Raw genomic sequence first — 20,846 nt, 5'->3', positions numbered from 1 at the left:
GCCTTCCGGTCAGACAACGAGCTGCGGCCAGACCACACTGTGATCCCACAGGTGATGCCACACTCTCAACAGAGCACCTGCAGACTCTGGTAAAGACAGTTGAAGACAGACCAAACTTTGTTCGAGGTGTAAAGGACCACATGATAACTGATCTACATGGGTCCAGAAGGAATTTTCCGTCACTTTCATGTTCCGGATCCCACTACTGGAAATACCAGGGTGACGAGCAAGATCAGATTGACATCAGGGGGTTTGCTAGCGAAGAGACTAGGGGTAGCTGACTTGAAAGGAAAATTCAAACCTAAAACCTGAAATGAAAAGACATTTCCTGTTTACAAAACACCTCTGCAGCTTCTCGTGCAAACCGTTGTTCTTGAGCTGTCAAGATCAAAGGGCTGTGCTGAGAAACAGTCTGTCTGGGATGTGTGGTGAGAACTAAATGTGAATTCACTTCACGTCTTCAGATATCAAACAGGTGACATAAAGGGCTTAACTCAGCCCCTTCTAAGTCCTTTGTCTCCTGTAGACCACCTTCATTATATAGTGAGACAGACTCTGTACTCACCAATATCAACTTCTGAAGAGCTCTGGACTGACCATCCCAGAGACCTGCTCCATCACACACTGAGACTCTGGACTGACCAACACCAACTTCTGAAGAGCTCTAGACTGACCATCCCAGAGACCTGCTCCATCACACACTGAGACTCTGGACTGTCCAACACCAACTTCTGAAGAGCTCTGGCCTGACCATCCCAGAGACCTGCTCCATCACACACTGAGACTCTGGACTGACCAACACCAACTTCTGTAGAGCTCTGAAGACTCATCATCCCAGACCAAGAAGGAAAAAATGTTTTTGCTTTGGGTCTTGATTTTGAATGTTTTTGAAGGTAAGAGGAGACCTAGAAAAAAATGTATCACATAAATATAATATGTATTTGTGAAATATCACACAAAGTGATCTCCTGTCGTATTAGCTGTCTATTACTCATTATCTGATCTCTCGAACTGTATCCTGTCCTGTTGTGTGTGTTTATTACTGTGGTATGTTCTGTGATCTCCTTTCTCTCATGGTGTTTCCAGTCCTGTTGAGTATTTTCATTACAGAAGTATTCTCTGTGAACACCTGCTGTGTCTCCTGTCCTGCTCTGTGTTTTGACTACTTAGGGATTCTCTGTTTTTGTCTCTATCTTTTTAACTGTGTTTCCTTTCCTTTATCACTGAGGGATTCTCTGTTATCTCTCCTCTCTCTCATTGTGTCTCCTGTCCTGTTGTGTGTGTTTAGTACTAAGGGATTTTCTATGATCTCCTCTCTCCCTCTCACAGTGTGTCTCCTGTCCTGTTGCTTTGTGCTTATTATTGCGAGATTCTCTGTGCATTTTTGTCTTTATTACTGAGGGATAATTTGTTGTTACCTCTCTCACTGTGTCACCAGTCTTGTTATTTTAGTTGATGCTGTGTCAACATTGTTCTTCCCGGTGTCCAGCTCTTTCCATAGTGGTCAGTCAGGGTGTGAAGGAGGGACAGTGGTCCTAGATGACTGATCTCAAGCCTGTTCTGTATTAACCCCTCTGTCTCTCTCCAGTGTCCAGCTCTCCTCTGTCCAGGAGCTCTGTAGTGGTCAGTCAGGGTGTGAAGGAGGGACAGTGGTCCTGGATGACTGATCTCAAGCCTGTTCTGTATTAACCCCTCTGTCTCTCTCCAGTGTCCAGCTCTCCTCTGTCCAGGAGCTCTGTAGTGGTCAGTCAGGGTGTGAAGGAGGGACAGTGGTCCTAGATGACCGATCTCAAGACTGTTCTGTATGAACCCCTCTGTCTCTCTCCAGTGTCCAGCTCTCCTCTATCCAGGAGTTCTATAGTGGGCGGTCAGGATGCAAAGGAGGGACAGTGGCCCTGGATGGTGTATCTCAAGATTGTTCCAAAACATACAAAGCAAGAAGGACACAATGAGTGTGGAGGCTCCTTAATCAGTGAGCACTGGGTTCTCACGGCAGCACACTGCTTTGACGAGTGAGTGCTGTGTATAAAACTGTAGCCCAATACTATTAACACAAACCACAGCAGGCATCCAGCCTGCAGTCCTGATCTCTATGTCTGGGCTCTATTAACACAAACCACGGCAGGCGTCCTACCTGTAGCTTTGACTTCATCGGAAGCTTCTAACTCTGAGGCTGTTCGAGATTGGGGCCGATTCTGCTCGATCAGTCAGGGGTGTTCTCTCTGAACCTTTGTTCCAGTACAGCCACAATAACATTTTCTAAGAATAACACAATTGGTTTTAAAATGTGGCAAATTAACAGGTTTGTACTCCAGCCTCTCTGAATGTATGCAATTCCACTCATACCCCGGTATCCAAATCCAAACTCGTTCCTAAAAATCTGTTAGAAAGGCGGGAGATTGTAAATCGAAAATAACATTTCCATTATTTCTTATTGGGAAAATTCTACCCTGTTCTGAGCCGGAGACAAGTTCAAAAACCACTCTGAACATACAGTATAATACCATAGAGACCATTATAGCAAGCTTAGTGAACAGCGCAGATCTATTCAAATAAGCCAACTATAGCTGTAAAATCAATCAATTATATCATATTTACATTTTTCGTTCTTTCCTAATGGAATGGTGTGCATACTGTTGTCGACTATCACGCTAAAGAATCTTTTTCTCTCCCTTAAGACGCCATAATGAACAGACACTACAAAACAAACACAAGAAGAACACTTTGAAAACGAGAGCCCAAGCTTTAGCTGTGATCATAAACAAAGCACTGCTGCCTCACGGCGTCCTTCATCACAATGCCAAACAAGCAGCTGTTAGGTGGCACTGAATCCAGATGTTCGCAGAAGGTTCTCAGCCAAATCTTTTGAACTTCGTTTGGCTCAGCGAAATTTCGTTCTTAGAAGGAATGACAAGGTACAAATTCAGGTTAGCAAAAAATTCGTCTATCGAACATTCTTATTCCGGGGTATGAGTGTAGTTGAAATTGCTAGGTAAGAACTTTCACTAAAACCGTATCTGCTTTGTGGCTATTTCAGGTTGTTAATATACAACCTAGAATTCGTCGCTGGAATTTTTCCTGACCGTGGCTACAATGTTATCAAATAAATTACAAAATGATATGTCGTGTCATCTCATTTGCCAAACTGCTTTATACCATACGGTGTCGCGGGAAGCCAGAGCCTACCCGGCAAGCAACGAGCGCAAGGCAGGGTACACCATGGATGGGACACCAGTCCATCGCAGGGCAAGAGCAAGCCAATCACACACGGGGATAATGTGGAGGCTAAGGGGGGAAATTTGGCCCAGGCACGGGGATAACTCCCTACTCTTCTCGAGAAATGCCCGGGGATCTTTAATGACCGGTGAGAGTCAGGACTGGGTTTAACGTCTCATCCAAAAGACGGTGCCCCCTATACCGGGGCATTAGGACCCACAAGACCGCAGGGTGGGTGCACCCCTCAGGTCCCACTAACACTTCTGCCAGCAGCAAACTTAGTTTTTCCCAGGAGGTCTCCCATCCAGGCACTGACCAGGCTCAACCCTGCCTAGCTTCAGTGGGTAGCCAGTTGAGAGCTGACGTGGCTGCTCAAAGTAATATAGAATATCATAATGCAACATATTACATAATAATATCATATCTGAGGGACAGAACAGTGCTTACCATTGCTGTCCCACAGTGCTGATGCCCTGGGTTCGAATCTAGACCCAGGGTGCCTTCTGTGTAGAGGTTGCATGTTCCCCATGTGTTCAAATAGGTTTCCTCCCAAAGTCCAAAGAATTGCTGGTAGATGAATTGGCTTCTGGGAGAATTGTCCCCGATCTGAGTGTGTGCTTGTGTGTCTTCCCTGCTACCATCCAGGGTGTATCCTGCCCTGTGCCTATTGCTTTCCAGGATGGTCTCCAGCTCCCCCACAATCCCGTATGGGATAAAGCTAAGGAGAGAAAATGGATGGATGATATTTGTACGACATGATGAAATGGTCCGATATTAAAACCCACCAACACTGTGAGTCACACCCGAAGAAGGCTCCACAGCCGAAATGAACTCTTCTTTTTGGCACGGAAAATTTACCTTTAATTTAAAATAACAATAATTTAACAACAATGAATGATTAAATTAATAATCAATAACGATTAATTTAATAATCATCAACAATTAACAGCTATTGATAATATTAATAATTAATAATGTATTGCTGTTATTATTAATTGTTATTAGTATACATATTATTAATAATTATTAATAATTAATAGTTTAAAATTTATTTAACATTTACCTTTACCTTTTACTTTGCAATGATGTGTGCAGCATGGCGACATCTGCAGTGGGATTGGTGTCCATTACAACTAAACAAATGTTTAATATAAAACCCAGACGAGTATGGATTGGGTGCTGTCTTTCTCACAGAGTTAATCAGACGGTATGCGATTGCTTTCAATGCGGAAATGGCCCATGACACTGATGAAGAGGACGAAAGCTCGGTCTGGTAGCCAGTCCGGGCGCTGTGCCTCAGGCCGATTCTGAGCCGCCTCTAACGAGGCTCTCGTTAACGGCCGGCAACGCCTCTGTCCCGCCCGCAGGCCTCCAGAGCTGAGCCAGTCGAGGGCGCTCCTGGGGGGGTACCAGCTGGCCGCAGCCCCCCGACACCGGCAGGTGCGCAAGCTGAAGAGGACCGTCCTCCACGAGCGGTACCGGGCGTCCACGCGCCAGCGCAGCGGGTCCGACATCGCCCTGGTGGAGCTGGACAGTCCGGTGACCTACACCAAGTTCGTCCAGCCCGTCCATCTGGCCAGGGGCTCTGACCACTTCACCCCGAACTCCGAGTGCTGGGCGACGGGCTGGGGCCAGACCGGGGAAGACAGTGGGTGAAGGGTGGGGGGTCTGCTTCGCTTCCATTGGGGTCGTCCCTTCTTCGTTTTGTGTCTCCAACCTGCTCTGCCTCTGACATCCACTAGGTGGAGCTGCAGAACACTGCTGCTTTTCCCTTTTGGGCGGGGGGGGAGTTTTCAGCACTGGCAGCCCCCCCAGAGCTCAGCAGGTGTGAGCCTGGCCAGTACTTGGATGGGAGGCTCCTGGGAAAGAAGAAGTGCTAGTGGGGCCAGCAGGGGGCGCTCACCCTGAGGTGTCCTGTATTCTAATTATGGGTGGACAGAACACTAATTCAGGATCAGAGAGGCTCCATCTGCTGCTGGTCTCCCATAATATTTCTCCGCTCGAACCTAAGCCTCTGTGTGTCTCACAAACCCATGTGCTCTCCAGAGCTAGTAGTCAGACCAGTCAGCAGACACAGGCGAACTACACGCAAGTTGAACAGTACAAGTACTTGGGGACTGTTCTGGGCTTGTCTCCGTTTTGATCACCCCATAGGTATCTTGAACTCCCACTGTCTAGCTGAACCCAGTGGAAACCTCAGCTACCTCCGGGATTCCTGCCTTCACTTGCATGTTCTGGGCTCCAAGTTAACTTTCGAAGCCGATGTTGACATGATCCTCAAGAAAGGACAACAGGGTCTGTTTTCAGTCAAGAAATGTGAGCAGTTCTAACATTGAAGATCTTTTGCTGATCTTGTTCTATCGCTCCTTCCTTGAATCTGTTCCAACTTTGATCCTGATCTGCTGGTTTGGCGACCGGAATCTGAGAAGCAGGAGCAAACTGGGCAGCCCTGTGAAAATATGGCAGGAGGTCATTGGTGCCGATCTTCCTGCCGTCTGTTGGTCAGGATCTAGCATTCACGTGTTTTGCTTAAAACAAAATCCATCTGTGACGATCCTTTGCGCTCCTTGTTTAATGAATTCCAATTCCTCCCATCAGAACGCAGATACTGACTCCCCAGCTCCTACAGCAATAGATTCAAGGTCTCATTCATACCTGTAGCCATATCCTTACTTAACACTTGATTTGGATGTAAACATGGATGCGTACCACCCCATATTGCCCCCTAGGGGATAATAAAGAACGGCTGTCATTGTTGGCTTCTCTTGGTGCCCTCTAGTGGTCGTGCTGGTGTTACTGCAGCCCGTGACCAGGCCTGTCCTTCTCTTCCCTCTCTAGAGCCACTGCCCAAGCCCTACACTCTGCAGCAGGTTCGGCTGTCCATCATGAAGAGGCAGCTCTGCAAGAAGCTCTTCAAGGGCCGCTGGGTCATCATGGCCGACATGCTGTGCGCCGGGTTCCAGCACGGCGGGAAGGACACATGCACGGTACGGGGAGGAGGAGGGGGTTGCAGGTTCGGTGCCATGGGCTTCCTTCAAGCACAGCCTCATGACCTCCCAGCGTGTCCCACCAGTCGTATTTCTTATTTGGAAGCGTCTCGGCTTAGCAAGCACCTCCCACTTGTCCTGCAGCCAGGCAGGAAGTGGGAAGTGATGTCGATGAGGCGCCTGGGAAGTAGCGATGCAGTGTGGACCGGCAGCTGTCGTTGAAGTAGCTCTATTCTGCCTGACGCAAGAGCTACAACAATCATATCCTCAACCATGAAGGTCAGTCAGACCTTCATTCATATGGCCAGCGGCTGTGTCCCCCTGCAGCTCGGCACTAGCAGCCCCACTGGAGCTCAGCAGTGTGAGCCTGGCCAGTACCGGGACGGGAGACTCCTGGGAAAGCTGAGGCTGCTGCTGGAAGAGGTTTGTAAAACCCACACTGCTTTCAGGACTGGCAGAACTCTATAAGAGAAAGCCAGCAGATCCCTTTACCTGGCTTGCTGATTGGCTGATAGACAATAACCCCAATAAGTATAAAAGAACAAGATGGAGTGATGACTTAAGAGGTAAAGGAGGAGAAATTTTCCAACAACCACATGTCCAGCAAGTAAAGATAGAAAGCAGTCAGTGCAATGTAGTAACAATGCAGTGTTTGTGGGACCAGTAGGGGGCGCTCACCCTGCGGTCCGTGTGGGTCCTAATCCTGCAGTATAGCGATGGGGACACTATACTGTAAATAGGTGCCGTCCTTCGGATGAGACGTAAAACCAAGGCTCTGTCTCTCTGTAATCATTAAAAGTCCTAGGGCACTTCTTGAGAAGAGTAGGGGTGTTACCCTGGTGTCCTGGCCAAATTTCCCCCTGGTCTTTACCCATCATGACCTCCTAATAACCCCCCTCTCTGAACTGGCTTCATCACTCTGCTCTCCTCCCCACTGAGAGCTGCTGTGTGTGAGCAGACTGGAGCTTCACCCAGGTGGGGGGACACACTGGTGGGGGTGGAGGGGATAACCACGACCTGTAAAGAGCTCTGAGTGGAGTGTCCAGAAAAGTGCTATGTAAGTGTGAGGAATTATTACTATGCTTCCAATACAGAGGGGAACCCCCTTAACTCATAGCTTCCTCCAGTGCTCCTCCCCTGAAACTCAGCCCCACCTAGGTGACACACAGCAGCAGCCCTGCTACGCACAAGTCAGGGGCAGGAGCTTGAAACTGGACCAGTGGGATTACAGGGGGTCAAGTCAGGACACTCTTTCCATCTGAAGAGATGATCTGCAGTGAGCAAATAGCCAGGATCAAAGTTGATGGACTGGTCTGACGAATGACAGCTCCTACAGCTTGGTCTTCTTACTGGGGCATTGGACTAGAATTTCTGGTCCAGAGGGGATAGTGTCCCCTACGGGTCCACTAACACCACTTGAAGTTATCCCTGTAAAATTACCCTTCTGTGAGATGTGCCCCAGTCAGTCCCCAAAGGGCCCCCCTCTAAGATAAACACCCTCTTGGTGACTTACAAAAACCTTTCTCTGTAGAATGAGGCCGTGTTCGTGCACAGACAGGTAGAAGTGTTCTCCTGTTGGTTTAAAGGAATGCCATTAGAGTGATGGGGAAGATTGTGCTCTCGTGCTCAGAGCTTCAGTGATGTTTGGGAGAAATCCAGACTGGGGACCCCTGTCTCTCTCTGTCTGTCTCCAGGGAGACTCTGGGGGGCCGCTGGTCTGTAAGAAGAAGACGGTGTGGGTGCAGGCTGGGATTGTGAGTATTGGGGATGGCTGTGGAAAGCCGAACTCCCCTGGGATCTACACCCGGGTCTCCAGCTTCAGGACCTGGATCAAGACTCACGTCAAAGACGGGGGCTTCTGGGACTAGAACCTCCTACGCTGACTGCCGGCTCTGCTGCACCCTGACAAGAACCTATCGCCCATCTCAGCTCCTCGCTCTGTCTTTTGCTGTGTCTCCTGTCCTGTTGTGTGTCTTTGCTACTCTGTGACTTTGTCATCTCCTCTCTCTCTTACTGTGTCTCCTGTCCTGTTGTGTGTGTTTATTACTGAGGGATTCTGTGTGATCTCCTCTTTCTCCCTGTGTCTCCTGTCCTGTTGTGTGTGTTTATTATTGAGGGAGTCTCTGTGATCTCCTCTCTCTCCCTGTGTCTCCTGTCCTGTTGTGTGTGTTTATTACTGAGGGATTCTCTGTGATCTCCTCTTTCTCACTGTGTCTCCTATTTTGTTGTGTTTCCTTATTACTAAAGGATTCTCTGTGATCACTCTCTCACTGTGTCTCCTGCCCTGTTGTGTGTGTGTGCAATTCAGAGTGACTTCATCAATATCAATATAAGATCATGAATTGCAGGATCACTTGCTCTCTTCTATGCTTGCACATATTTTTCAATAAAGGATAAAAATAAAGTGTTTTCCAGATTTTCCACTCTTCCAGTACTCTTTCAGAGGGGGTGTTCTTACTTCAGTGTTGGGGGGGATCACAGACCCTGTCTGGGAGGAAACCCATGCAAATACAGGGAAAACGTATGAACTAACTGCTGCTGGCAGCCTTGAGCCCAGAGTCCCAGCTCTGCAAAACCACTGTGCTGCCCCAAGGATGCAGCTGATTCTACATACAGATCACAGTTTCCTGTTTATTACAGTTCTGTATCTCTTACCCACTTGGTTGCTGCTCCCCCAGCTCTCAGCCACATCCTAAGAGACAATTTTTATCTCTTGAGAAACTGCTGATATAGAGAAAAGAAAACGCAGTGTCAGCTGCCTAATACAGACTGAGCCCCAGAGCTCAGGCACTGAGGCTGTGCAAGACTTCACTAAGGCCCCCTCTCAAAACTATGATACCTCAGTGATCACGGGTCCGCCTGTGAGAGAGACGGTACTTATGACCAATAATGTATGACGGACCCTCCCAGAGACCTGTTTCTTCAGCCTTTGGGACAACAACACCAATTTCTGAAGAGCTCTGGACTGACCATCCCAGAGACCTGCTCCATCACACACTGAGACTCTGGACTGACCAACACCAACTTCTGAAGAGCTCTGGACTGACCATCCCAGAGACCGGCTCCATCACACACTGAGACTCTGGACTGACCAACACCAACTTCTGAAGAGCTCTGGACTGACCATCCCAGAGACTGGCTCCATCACACACTGAGACTCTGGACTGACCAACACCAACTTCTGAAGAGCTCTGGACTAACCATCACAGACACCTGCTCCATCACACACTGAGACTCTGTATGGACCAACATCGACTTCTGAAGAGCTCTGGACTGACCATCCCAGAGACCTGCTCCATCACACACTGAGACTCTGTACTGAGCAACACCAACTTCTGAAGAGCTCTGGACTGACCATCCCAGAGACCTGCTCCATCACACACTGAGACTCTGTATGGACCAACATCGACTTTTGAAGAGCTCTGGACTGACCATCCCAGAGACCTGCTCCATCACACACTGAGACTCTGGACTGACCCACACCAACTTCTGAAGAGCTCTGGACTGACCATCCCAGAGACCTGTTCCATCACAGACTGAGACTCTGGACTGACCAACACCAACTTCTGAAGAGCTCTGGACTGACCATCCCAGATAACATGTTAAATGTTAAAGTCGGGAATCATGTCTCTTCAATTGATCGCTGCAGTTACATATTGTCCACCACTCTTGTATCCAGGGTAGAAATGGCAGAGTCGTGTCCTCCATGCCATCAGGAAACAAGCACAAAGCTCAAGGATGACCCCAGTTAGAGAAAATTGTTTAAGCCCAAAAGTGTCATTATGTGTCATTTCAAACTGTCTTCAAAGGAATTTGCATTACGTGTTTGTGCTGAATTGTAGTATAGAGATCAGTGCTAAACAAAAATGTGCTCAAGTCAGCATCAGAGTGCACATCTTTATATGCTGTATGTAGCATACCACAATTATTCATTCTAACACATGTATCATTTTCAAAGACTTCAAATTACATGTGGAACCATATTCAAATGGTGTTTGTTTGGAAAATAAAATGACACTGAGAGTGAAGCTCCACTGAACGTTTCATGGTGTAAAAATAGCTGTAAGGTTACCCCTGACTATAAACGAATTCATCGGGGGCGTGAGGATAAAGCCTGGTTAACGACACACCAATGCAGAGGGTGGCCTGATTCAGTCTCAAAGTCTTAAAGAGCGGAGGAGGTTATTGCCATATGTAGACGTACATTTGTAATTCTTAATGGCACTGATTGGGACGCACACAGTACAGCAGACAACACCACTCAATGGAGACAACAGGAACAATAAATATTTAGTAGTGAGACAAAAATTTCTATCTACAATACTGCAGCCTAATTATAATTAATTAACCTGTTGTGCACTTTTAAAGGCTAGTAAGTTTCCCTGTTTATTATTCATGATCGCACCGATAGGATGGCACAGTCACTTGGTGCTTCACCTCAGCTCTTGGGTACTGACTGGTATTCTCTCCTGGGTCATCTTCTGGGTGTGCTTCACATCCTTTTTTAAGTGTGTGTCCTGTGATGGACTGGTGTCCTGTCCAGGGTGTGTGTGTCCTGTGATGGACCAGTGTCCTGTGATGGACCAGTGTCCTGTCCAGGTGTGTGTGTCCTGCGATGGACAGGTGTGTCTGTCCTGTGATGGACTGGTTACCTGTCCAGGGTGTGTGTGTCCTGTGATGGACCGGTGTCCTGTCCAGGTGTGTGTGACCTACGATGGACAGGTGTGTTATCCAGGGTGTGTGTGTCCTGTGATGGACTGGTGTCTTGCCCAGGGTGGGTGTGTTTCTTGTGGTGGATTGGTGTCCTGTCCAGGGTGTGTGTGTCCTGCAATGGACAGGTGTTCTGTCCAGGGTGTGTGTGTGTGTCCCTCCAGGGTCCATCCCATTGATGGATGTATTTAAACACCTCGTTTCTCAGGCCCGTCGTGTTGTGCAAGTCCCTGGTGGTCCTGGGAGAGCACAAGCTGGGCATTTGTAATGACCCCCAACAGACTCGTGGCATGAAGAGGGTCCTCACCGAAGGATACACGGAATACGAGAACGGGTCTGACATCGCCCTGGTGGAGCTGGACAATCCAGTGACCTACACCAAGTTCGTCCAGCCCGTCCATCTGGCCAGGGGTTCCGACCACTTCACCCCGAACTCCGAGTGCTGGGCGACGGGCTGGGGGAACGTCGTTCACTTCAGTAGGTGACTCTAAAAATGTCCACTTCCTGTGTAGTTGGACTATGCTTTCAGCTGCACAGGAACCTGCTGCTTTGCTGTTTGGTTTCCTGCGATGGACGCCTTATTGTTATGTAGTGATTATGAGTTGTTGTGAGGTTGGAGAAAAAGTATATATAGAGTGGACAATAGACATATATAGAGTGACAAATATAGGTGCACTTCCTACTGCACTGTGACAGATACTCTGGGATTAGAGAAACATTCTTCCCTAAAATCAGAAATCTAATCCCAGAGTTCCCACACCTGCCAGAATCACAACGGGTCCCAATCCTACTGGGAGAGGGAGGAGGGAACTCAGTTGATCTCCTGTCACAGCCTGAGGAACAGTGAGTCTGTCTCCCAATAATGCTCCATCTGCCTACAGTATATGTCAATATTCTATTATATGTCTTTGTTGTAAATGTCTGTAATATGTCAGTAGATTTTATTTTACTTTTATTTTTTGTTTTGTTCCAGGTGAATTTTTATTTGCTTTGGCAACACTGATTGTACCCATCGGTCATGCTAATAAAGCACCTTTAATCAAATTGAATATATACTGTTTAGAATTTTATAGGGATATATCTAGATCTACATATATAGAGACTTCATGAGTATATATAGAGTGTTCAGAGTACATATAGGGAGCAGTGAGATTTAAGGGTCATGGATAATCAAAGTCTTGCCTGACAGTGAAAACATCTGATCAAATTAAAACTTAGAACAGGAGACACTTGTTTCGACAAAGGGTTGTGGGAGTACGGAACACACTTCCCAGTCATTGTGAAACCTGTGTTGAAGAAGTAGCTCAGGAAAACACTCAAATCTCAAATGACAACTGACCAAAAGGACTCTTGTCTCTGAGTGCTTGAATGTTCTCTGTGCATTCATTTCCAGAGCACCGGCAATGGCCTCACACTCTGCAGGAGGTCAGGCTCCCTATCACAGACAACAAGAACTGCCAGAAGATGGATAAGGGCAGATAGACCATCAAACCAGACATGATGTGTGCCGGGTTCAGTCAGGGAGGGAAGGACACCTGCCAGATGAGTCAGACTGCGGCACGACCTGAGCCAGTTACTGTCTTCATGAGACCAGATTCACAGTGACCTTTAACCCCTGACTGAAGACACTAGAGCACTGAAGGACTGGGGCTCTCAGGGCTGAACTGAGCCAGTTACTGTCTTCATGAGTCCAGATTTACAGTGACCTTTAACTCCTGACTGAAGACACTAGAGCACTGAAGGACTGGGGCTCTCTGGGCTGAACTGAGCCAGTTACTGTCTTTTATTCCAGAGAGAAATGGTCCTTTGTGTCACAATGTTGCTGTTGGTTTTTTCTTAAGGGGGACTCTGGAGGCCCTCTGGTCTGCAGGATGGGGAAGAAGGGAAACCGCTGGGTCCAGGTTGAGATTGTGAGCTTCGGCGGGATCTGTGCTGACCCAGGCTCCCCTGGTATCTACACCCAGATGTCCAGCTACAGGGACTGGATACAGTATCACATTTGACTCTGAGGCTTCTGCCATGGCCTGCAGATAGCACCCTCCTCCTGACTTTCTGACAAAGCACAGGCTTTCTTAGTCTTAGATTTTTACAGCTCCTTAAATGAATACATTTTTACCAACTGCTACGCCATTAAGAGTCCTTTCCCCCACTGTGTCTCCTGCCCTCTGTTGTCTGTTTTTGTTTTATCGGCTTTCTCTGACTTTCTTTGACTCTGCCTGAGAGATCCGTTGTACTGTTACTCAATAAAACTGCAATCAAGCATGGATTCGTGACCCTGTGTTTGAGTAGATTGGAAACCACTGTCATAAAGAAGGCTTCCTATGCTGTCGCACTAAAGACTGAGTTAGGGTAGCTTCAGATCCAGCAGTTCCTTGTAGGGATCTGAAGAATATCTTTGTAAATAAAGATCCTGTAGGACTGTATCTCCCCACTGCAGGGCAGTGGCTCTCAAAGTTCTATGGTCCGCGGACCACCAGGTCACAGATGCGGTGGACCACCTATGCCACTTCTCAGCAGCATCACCATCACTATTAACATCATCACAATCAACATCACCATCATTACCATCATCACTGTCTTCACCATTAACTTCACCATCACTACCATCACCACAATTATAATTAACACTACCATCATCACTATTAACATCTATACCATCATCATCATCATCATCACCATTAACTTCACCATCATGATTTGCAGCAGCATCACCATCATTACTATGAACATCATCATCACTATCATCCTCATCTCTGTGACTCTGTGTGCCCTTTGGTCATCAGATGTGGTTGGTGTTTTTCAGTTTTTATTGGGAAGTGATAAGATCAGAAAGGGTGTGTTTTTCGGGTATTTGGGTGGACAGATACCATCAAAAATACTTTTTTTTCAACTGATTGCAAAATGGTCTGTGAATATCTTTTAATCTTTCTGTGGAACAGGGTCACAATAAGTCAGATACGACGAAGACTCTATAAAATGTAAAGTCTCAGGAAATCTACAGTCCCAGAGGAGTGTCAGTCCTCCATGTCCAGCAGTAGTTGAGGAGGGTCTGTGCTCTGTGTCCAGCAGTACTTGAGAAGCGTCTGACCTCTATGTCCAGTGAGACGTTGGGATGATGAAGATGCTTTTCCTGCAGCTGCTGTTTTTGATCCTATTCCTGAACATTACTGCAGGTAAGAGATAAATTTATCAATTAATCAATGAATTCCACATGATTTGATGAGTGCCAGGTGAGACGATGTCTATAACTCCAGAGACTCCGGGCCTTCTGTGGACACATGAGACACTGCACAGACATCAGATCCCAAAATCCTCTCTGCAACTAACATACCCCTGGAGCAGAAACTGTTGTTGCCATCAACATGTGCTGGAGGCATCTAGGAGCACTGCTTTCTGAAAATGCATTCATCAATGCCGTAGTAACAATATCAACCAGTTTAAAGACATTAAAGACACCAATACATGTACTGTATCTGCAATTTCAACAAGGAACCCCAGTTGCTGTTATTCTGATGCATCTAGGCAAGACTCCCAGACAGGTAGTCAGCAGGGTCGAGGTTTAGAAATTTAGAAATACTGTATAAAGAGCAGACCGAAAATCCAGTGTGGAGATCCGTCAGCAGGAACACTTACATTTCAATGGAACGTACGACAGCGTACTGTGTGGGCTGTGTATGTCTATGGTTGTGTGTAATATGTGTTCTTGTGCAAGTATAATCTGTGTGTAGTCTGTGAGTGCTTTAGTGTCTGTTATTTGTGTGTAGTGCAATCTGTGTGTGCTTTCAAGTGTGTCCTCTGTGAGTAGTGTAGTCTTGGTGTGGGTTTGTGTGAGTGTCATTCTGTGTATTGTGTGGTCTGTGCATGTTTAGATGTGTGCAATTTGTGGTCTCAGAATGTTTTTGTGTGTGTACGCTGTGTGTAGTGTAGTCTATGTGTACATGATCTCTTTGCAATATGTATAGTTCCTGTATTTTATTTAAATACACCTCAGGTTGTGAGCTGTGCACACTTGCAAAACTGTATTAAAAATTCTTATGTTGACCTGACCTGTCACAGTCGTTTGTAGAATAATTATAAAAGTGTAGCTCAGTTCTCTTTACTTAAATGCTGTTTTAACCCCTCTCTCTCTCAGTGCAGTGTTAATGTATTGGAGTGTTCAGTCAGTGTGTCTGTATTAACCACAGTTTGTTTCTCTCCAGTGATCAGTGATTTCACTCCTGAGTCCAGGAACTCTATAGTGGGTGGACAGAATGCAGATATTGGAAAATGGCCTTGGATGGCTTATATTCAGGTGAAGACATTTGAAGACGAATTTGATTGTGGTGGTTCCTTGCTTAACGATCGCTGGGTTCTCACTGCAGCACATTGCTTGAAAATGTGAGTATTCTCTGTATGTATAGGTATGCAGCAGGTGTCCCACCTGGAGTCCTGATGTCTGCATCTGAGCTCTTTTAACACAAACCACAGCAGGTGTCCCTCCTGGAGTCCTGATCTCTGTATCTGAACTCTATTAACACAAACCACAGCAGGTGTCCCACCTGGAGTCCTGATCTCTGTATCTAAGCTCTACTGACACAAACCACAGCAGGTGTCCCACCTGGAGTCCTGATCTCTGTACCTGAGCTCTATTAACACAGACCACAGCAGGCGCCCTGCTTTAACAAAGGTCTTTTATGTCAATCTCTGTCCACCCAGGATCAACATCCAAACACTTTCCTGTTCTCTGGATTGCAGTCATTAACATTAAGCACATTGTCTTTCAGACCCTTTGTTCAGATGTGCAAATCCCTGGTGGTCCTGGGAGGACACAAGCTGGATATTTGTAATGACTACCAACAAACCCGCTCCATCAGGAGGGTGATTCTACACGAGGGGTACACGAATACAGAAGACAGATGGGACATTGCCCTGGTGGAACTGGACAGTCCAGTGTCAACCAACAAGTTCATCAAGCCTGTCGCCCTGGCCGACAGCACTGACAACTTCAACGAGAGCTCAGATTGCTGGGCTTCAGGCTGGGGGAACATTGGGAACGGAGGTAGGAGACAGGTGTCTGCATCTCATTTTGATTGCTTCTCCCCTCATCAGTCATTATCTCAAACCCAGAAGCTGACTCAAGCTAATCATTTTGCCAGTCTGGCTTCAGTCATTCTACATGTGACTTTCCAAGTCCCTCATGGCATTGAGATTGTGTGAGCCTTTTCTCTGTCCTTTCCCAGAATCTCTCCAATGGCCTCAAACTCTACAGGAAGTCAGACTGCCCATTATAGACAACCAGGTCTGCCAGGAGATGTACGAGGGCAGATACACTATCCAGCCAGAAATGATATGCGCTGGATATCAGAATGGGGGGAAGGACACCTGCCAGGTGAGTCATACTGGGGCTCTCAGGGACTAAACTGAGCCAGTTACTGTCTTCATTAATCCAGATTCACACTGACCTTTAACCCCTGACTGAAGACACTAAAGCACTGAAGGACTGGGGCTCTCAGGGGCTGAACTGAGCCAGTTACTGTCTTCATGAGTCCAGACTCACGCTGACCTTTAACCCCTGACTGAAGACACTAGAGCACTAGTCAGTGTAGGAAGGATACACCTAGGAAGTCCTGCGTGGTTGCATAAGGCCGACTTGATATGCAGAGTCATGGATGTCTGGGAAAAAGGCCCACGACACTGGCCTGTATCCAGTCTTGTGCCACTTGCTTGCTGGAATAGGCTCCTCTCCCCAGCAGGACCCTGAGCTGGAGGAAGCGGCATTGGCAGACTCACTCTCTATCTCTCTCCAGGGAGACTCTGGGGGGCCTCTGGTCTGCAGGAAAGGGGGCCTTTGGGTCCAGGCTGGGCTCGTGAGCTTTGGGGATAATTGTGCTCTTCCCAACTCCCCTGGGGTCTACACCCGCGTGTCCAGCTTCAGGACCTGGATAAAGACACACATTGATGTCTGAGACTTCTACTCAGGCCTGCGGACAGCGCCCCCTCCTGGTTCTGCTTCTCCCTGGGCTGATTCATCAATCAGTCAATATCACCTGCAGCAACATTTCCACAGTTAATCCCCATTATATCACTGTGTCTCCTGTCCTGTTGTGTGTGTTTATTACTAAGGGATTCTCTGTGATCTCCTCTCTCTCACTGTCTCCTATCCTGTTGTGTGTGTTTATTACTGAGGAGTTCTCTGTGATCTCCTCTCTCTCACTGTGTCTCCTGTCCTGTTGTGTGTGTTTATTACTCTGTTACTTTATCATCTCCTCTTTCAGTTTGCTCTGCCTGCTGTGAGTGATGAGGTACTGTAACTCTGTCAGCAGAACAAGTAAAGTGCAAGCAATCAAACCTTTTGTCTTTGATCTGAATTCATTCACTGACCTATCCATCCACAGAGCAGTAACCCTGTGCAGAAATCTAACTCTGGCCTGGGCTCATGACTCCTAACCGGGCTTGAAGAAATTTTAAGCAGATATCTGCTGTTGTAGGTGTATGGGGTGGTGCTGTGGCCCTGTGACTGGAAGGTTGTCGGTTCACATCCCGCGGCCAGCAGAGGAATCCTACTCCGTTGGGCCCCTGAGCAAGGCCCTTAACCCCAACTGCTCCAGGGGTGCCATATAAATGGCTGACCCCACGCTCTGACCCCCAGCTTCCCTCCCTGTCTGTGTGTCTTGTGGAGAGCGAGCTGGGGTCTGTGAAAAGAAACTCCTAATGCAAGAGATTGTATATGGCTGATAAAGGGATCTTATCTCTCTTAGGTGCCGTTGTAGTAAAAAGGTGTGGGAACAGCCACTTGACCATAAGTCCTGTGTGTGTCTTCTTCAAATGAATGAAACTGTGCTGTGACTCCTTGTATCTACACCTACACCTGTGAAGATGAAATCTTTCCTCCCTCTCCACCAGTGACTGCCCAAAGGCTTGGAGTACAAGACTACAGTGGTATAGGAGTACAACAGCAATACAGGAATATAGCAGTATGTTATGACCCCAAGTGTCTAGGAGTAAAGGGGTGTAACATTTAGGATAATTCTTTTGGAAACAGGTGGGTTCTGGTGAGGGACTAGGAAGCGTGATAAAGGTGAGTGCAAAAGTGATGATTTTAAGTTGAATAAGTGACTGGAAAGACACGATAATACACAGGGGTAAGGAACTAGAGTGGTGCCAAAGAAAAGAAAATAAACAAAATGGAGCTGGCTAGGACAGTGAGGGAAAGCTAACCTGACTACAGAAGAAAACCCGAAACGCACGCTCTTCGGCGTCTTCAACACCCTAACTAACCTCCACTGACTACCCAAAACCATACAAGACAAACAGCACTCACCCGTACTAACTAGTGTGACTAATACAAAATCAACTAAGTGTGTAAAGTGTACCCAACAACCTAAACTAACCTTATATACAAAAGTTCACACGAAAACACAAGTGAACCAGGAATACAAATAAGGGAAAACAAGAGTTATCAACAGGAGCAGGGTACAAAAGAACACAAACGTTGAATATGTAACACTTGGGCAAGGTAATGGCAAAACAAGGATAAACACACAAACAAACGAAAGTACAAAGAAACTAACAGAAAACCAACAAAACAACAAAGCCAAAGCAATACAAAAATACACACACAAAGCAAAATAACAAACCAACAAAGCTGAAGCAAATAACCAGAAGCAAAGCAATAACCAAAACCAAACAGGACCAAAGTCAAACAAAAGGCTCTCCTTGCTGAAAACCATGTTATATGCTGAATAAGATGTGTTCTGATTGGCTGAGAGCTAATTGATGATTACATCAACTGAAATTGTGGTGTAATGGTGGGCCAATGGGGAAGGGAGAACAATCAAGGGTCAGCAGTGTGGACATAACAGAAAAAAACACACAAATAACACACACCGGGACGTAACACAGTACAGCACTACAGTAGTACAGTATTAAAGGAGTACAGCAGTAGTATAGGAGAACAGAAGTACAGTAACAGGTAAACATTAGTAGTACAGGAGTACAGTAGTACAGGACTACAGTGGTATACCAGTACAACAGTAATACAGGAATATAGGAGTACAACAGTACAACACTACAGTAGTACAGTATTACAGGAGTACAGCAGTGGTATAGGAGAACAAGAGTACAGTAGCAAGAATTCATTAGTAGAACAGGAGTATATGAGTACAGGAGTACAGTAGTACAGCATTCAGGGATATATAGTGAGATTAAGGCAGTCATACAGGAGTACAGTAGTATATGAATACTGAGGTAGTACAGGTGGAGAACAGGAGCATGAGTACTAGCAGCAGCAATAATTAGTTGTATCTGCCAGCAGCACAGGTAGTAGAATTTCCTAATGAATCTAATAATTGCATCCCACAGAGCATCACAGAGGTCTGCGAATTTAATCTACAATTTAAGCAGAATCGAATCTAATTAACACACATACATATCTCCAGCTGACAAGGATGAGCTGGTCAGTCCAGAGGAACACGGGCATTCTCTCTTCACCTCCTGACTCTCCTGCTGACCGGCTGACCTCGGGGGCTACCCCCTCCTCCTCCTGTGCCTGCCGGTCACTCTCTGCTGCAGGGAGGAGGCGGTCAATCCAGCTGTCTGTCAAGTCCAGTCCAGCCCAGTCCAGCCCAGAGCAGATGAGCACAAACAGCCTCTCTTCACCTCCCCCTGACAACAGGAAGTCGCCCCCCCCTTGTGTGTGGTGGTGACAGTTCAAGAAGGACCCCTTCCCCCCCACCTCACACTGCCAAGCGTGTACTGTATGTGAAACTCACACTTCTGCTGGAGGCGTTAGGTCTGCAGGGATTCAAGTGCAAAGTGTTGCATTTCTTGGGATGAGCTGTATCACACTTTTGGGTAGTTTAGCAAGATCTGACATTTTTCAGATGTGGGAATCAGGTCCTGGCCTGATCTGCTCAGTACTGTCCTTGTTCCTCCAGTCTGCCTTCCCTGTGAGTCTTCTGAGCTTGCCAAAGCTGAGGCAGCTGGCATCCTACCCTCTGCAGACGTCTCCTGTGGCTTTCTCACCCAGACCTCGCTTCTGCGACTTTCGAAAGTCTTTAAAGCAAGCCAACAGCCACTCGCTTTTTAAAACATTGTATATTCTTACTTCAAAGACAGCCTGTTTCCACATGTGCACAGGGAATCTTGTGAAACGGTTTATCGCAAGACTTCACTGAGACCCCTAGATTTTTCTCATTGTGACCGTCATGCCCTCCGCCGCTCCACCCCACCCGTTTCGTCCCACAACACCTGGGGCGCGAACCCAGGTCTTTGGCATGACGCAACAGGGAACCAGCTGAGTGAGCTAAAGGAGACCTCCCGCAGCCCAGGCGATTGAGGTCCCTGCTACGCGCAGGGAGGGCGATGACGTCACCGTGTCTGAACTAGCTCTGCTACATCATCATCATCCTCATCACACCATGGGACATCAGAATGTCTGTGATTGTGCAGGCAGCCAGAGATCTGCACAATCACTCTGATTCTAGCTCTGTACAGACCAGCACCAACTTCTGACCATCCCAGAGACCTGCTCCATCACACACTGAGACTCTGGACTGACCCACACCAACTTCTGAAGAGCTCCGGACTGACCATCACAGAGACCTGCTCCATCACACACTGAGACTCTGGACTGACCCACACCAACTTCTGAAGAGCTCCGGACTGACCATCACAGAGACCTGCTCCATCACACACTGAGACTCTGGACTGACCAACACCAACTTCTGAAGAGCTCCGGACTGACCATCACAGAGACCTGCTCCATCACACACTGAGACTCTGGACTGACCCACACCAACTTCTGAAGAGCCCCGGACTGACCATCACAGAGACCTGCTCCATCACACACTGAGACTCTGGGTTGACCAACACCAACTTCTGAAGAGCTCTGGACTGGCCATCACAGAGACCTGCTCCATCACACACTGAGACTCTGGACTGACCAACACCAAC

General features: G+C 47.2%; 2 protein-coding genes and 1 long non-coding RNA gene across 4 annotated transcripts in view; 2 read left to right on the top strand and 1 right to left on the bottom strand.

The window, feature by feature from the left end:
- The window catches only part of LOC148659697 (uncharacterized), a 52,238-nt gene extending 36,436 nt beyond the window's left edge, over window positions 1-15,802 (bottom strand). Inside the window, exon 1 of the long non-coding RNA XR_015939756.1 lies at window positions 15,665-15,802. This is a non-coding gene — a long non-coding RNA (uncharacterized LOC148659697). The remainder of the gene's footprint in view (window positions 1-15,664) is intronic.
- On the top strand, window positions 380-8,607 carry LOC148659698 (tryptase-2-like). 2 transcript variants are annotated; one of them, XM_088637508.1, is made up of 6 exons: window positions 380-893; window positions 1,829-2,012; window positions 4,584-4,864; window positions 6,055-6,203; window positions 6,531-6,626; window positions 7,898-8,607. In XM_088637508.1, the coding sequence occupies exons 1-6, from the start codon at window positions 854-856 to the stop codon at window positions 8,069-8,071; spliced, it is 924 nt and encodes a 307-aa protein (XP_088493634.1). In that variant the 5' UTR covers window positions 380-853; the 3' UTR covers window positions 8,072-8,607. The 2 variants fall into 2 exon arrangements, with proteins under 2 accessions (XP_088493634.1, XP_088493635.1); XM_088637509.1 differs by lacking the exon at window positions 6,531-6,626 and having other exon boundaries at window positions 386-893.
- On the top strand, window positions 13,901-17,240 carry LOC148659696 (tryptase-2-like). Its single transcript, XM_088637523.1, has 5 exons — window positions 13,901-14,086; window positions 15,113-15,290; window positions 15,677-15,951; window positions 16,133-16,281; window positions 16,700-17,240. Exons 1-5 carry the CDS (start codon window positions 14,026-14,028, stop codon window positions 16,856-16,858), a joined length of 822 nt encoding a protein of 273 aa, XP_088493649.1. The 5' UTR covers window positions 13,901-14,025; the 3' UTR covers window positions 16,859-17,240.
- Window positions 17,241-20,846: the final 3,606 nt, after the last annotated feature.

Source organism: Lepisosteus platostomus, chromosome 6, assembly GCF_059453375.1.
Source record: "Lepisosteus platostomus isolate fLepPlt1 chromosome 6, fLepPlt1.hap1, whole genome shotgun sequence".
Taxonomy (NCBI): Eukaryota; Metazoa; Chordata; class Actinopteri; order Semionotiformes; family Lepisosteidae; genus Lepisosteus; species Lepisosteus platostomus.
Note: the sequence above shows the minus strand (reverse complement) of the source record. Positions and strands in the feature narration are given on the sequence as shown.

Coding starts and splice junctions, on each gene's coding strand:
- LOC148659698 (XM_088637508.1), top strand. CDS start 854: ATGTTTTTGCTTTGGGTCTTGATTTTGAATGTTTTTGAAG. Junction 4,865..6,054: donor GGGCCAGACCGGGGAAGACA/GTGGGTGAAGGG, acceptor TTCCCTCTCTAG/AGCCACTGCCCAAGCCCTAC. Junction 6,627..7,897: donor TGAGGCTGCTGCTGGAAGAG/GTTTGTAAAACC, acceptor GTCTGTCTCCAG/GGAGACTCTGGGGGGCCGCT.
- LOC148659696 (XM_088637523.1), top strand. CDS start 14,026: ATGATGAAGATGCTTTTCCTGCAGCTGCTGTTTTTGATCCTATTCCTG. Junction 14,087..15,112: donor ATTCCTGAACATTACTGCAG/GTAAGAGATAAA, acceptor GTTTCTCTCCAG/TGATCAGTGATTTCACTCCT. Junction 15,291..15,676: donor GCAGCACATTGCTTGAAAAT/GTGAGTATTCTC, acceptor ATTGTCTTTCAG/ACCCTTTGTTCAGATGTGCA.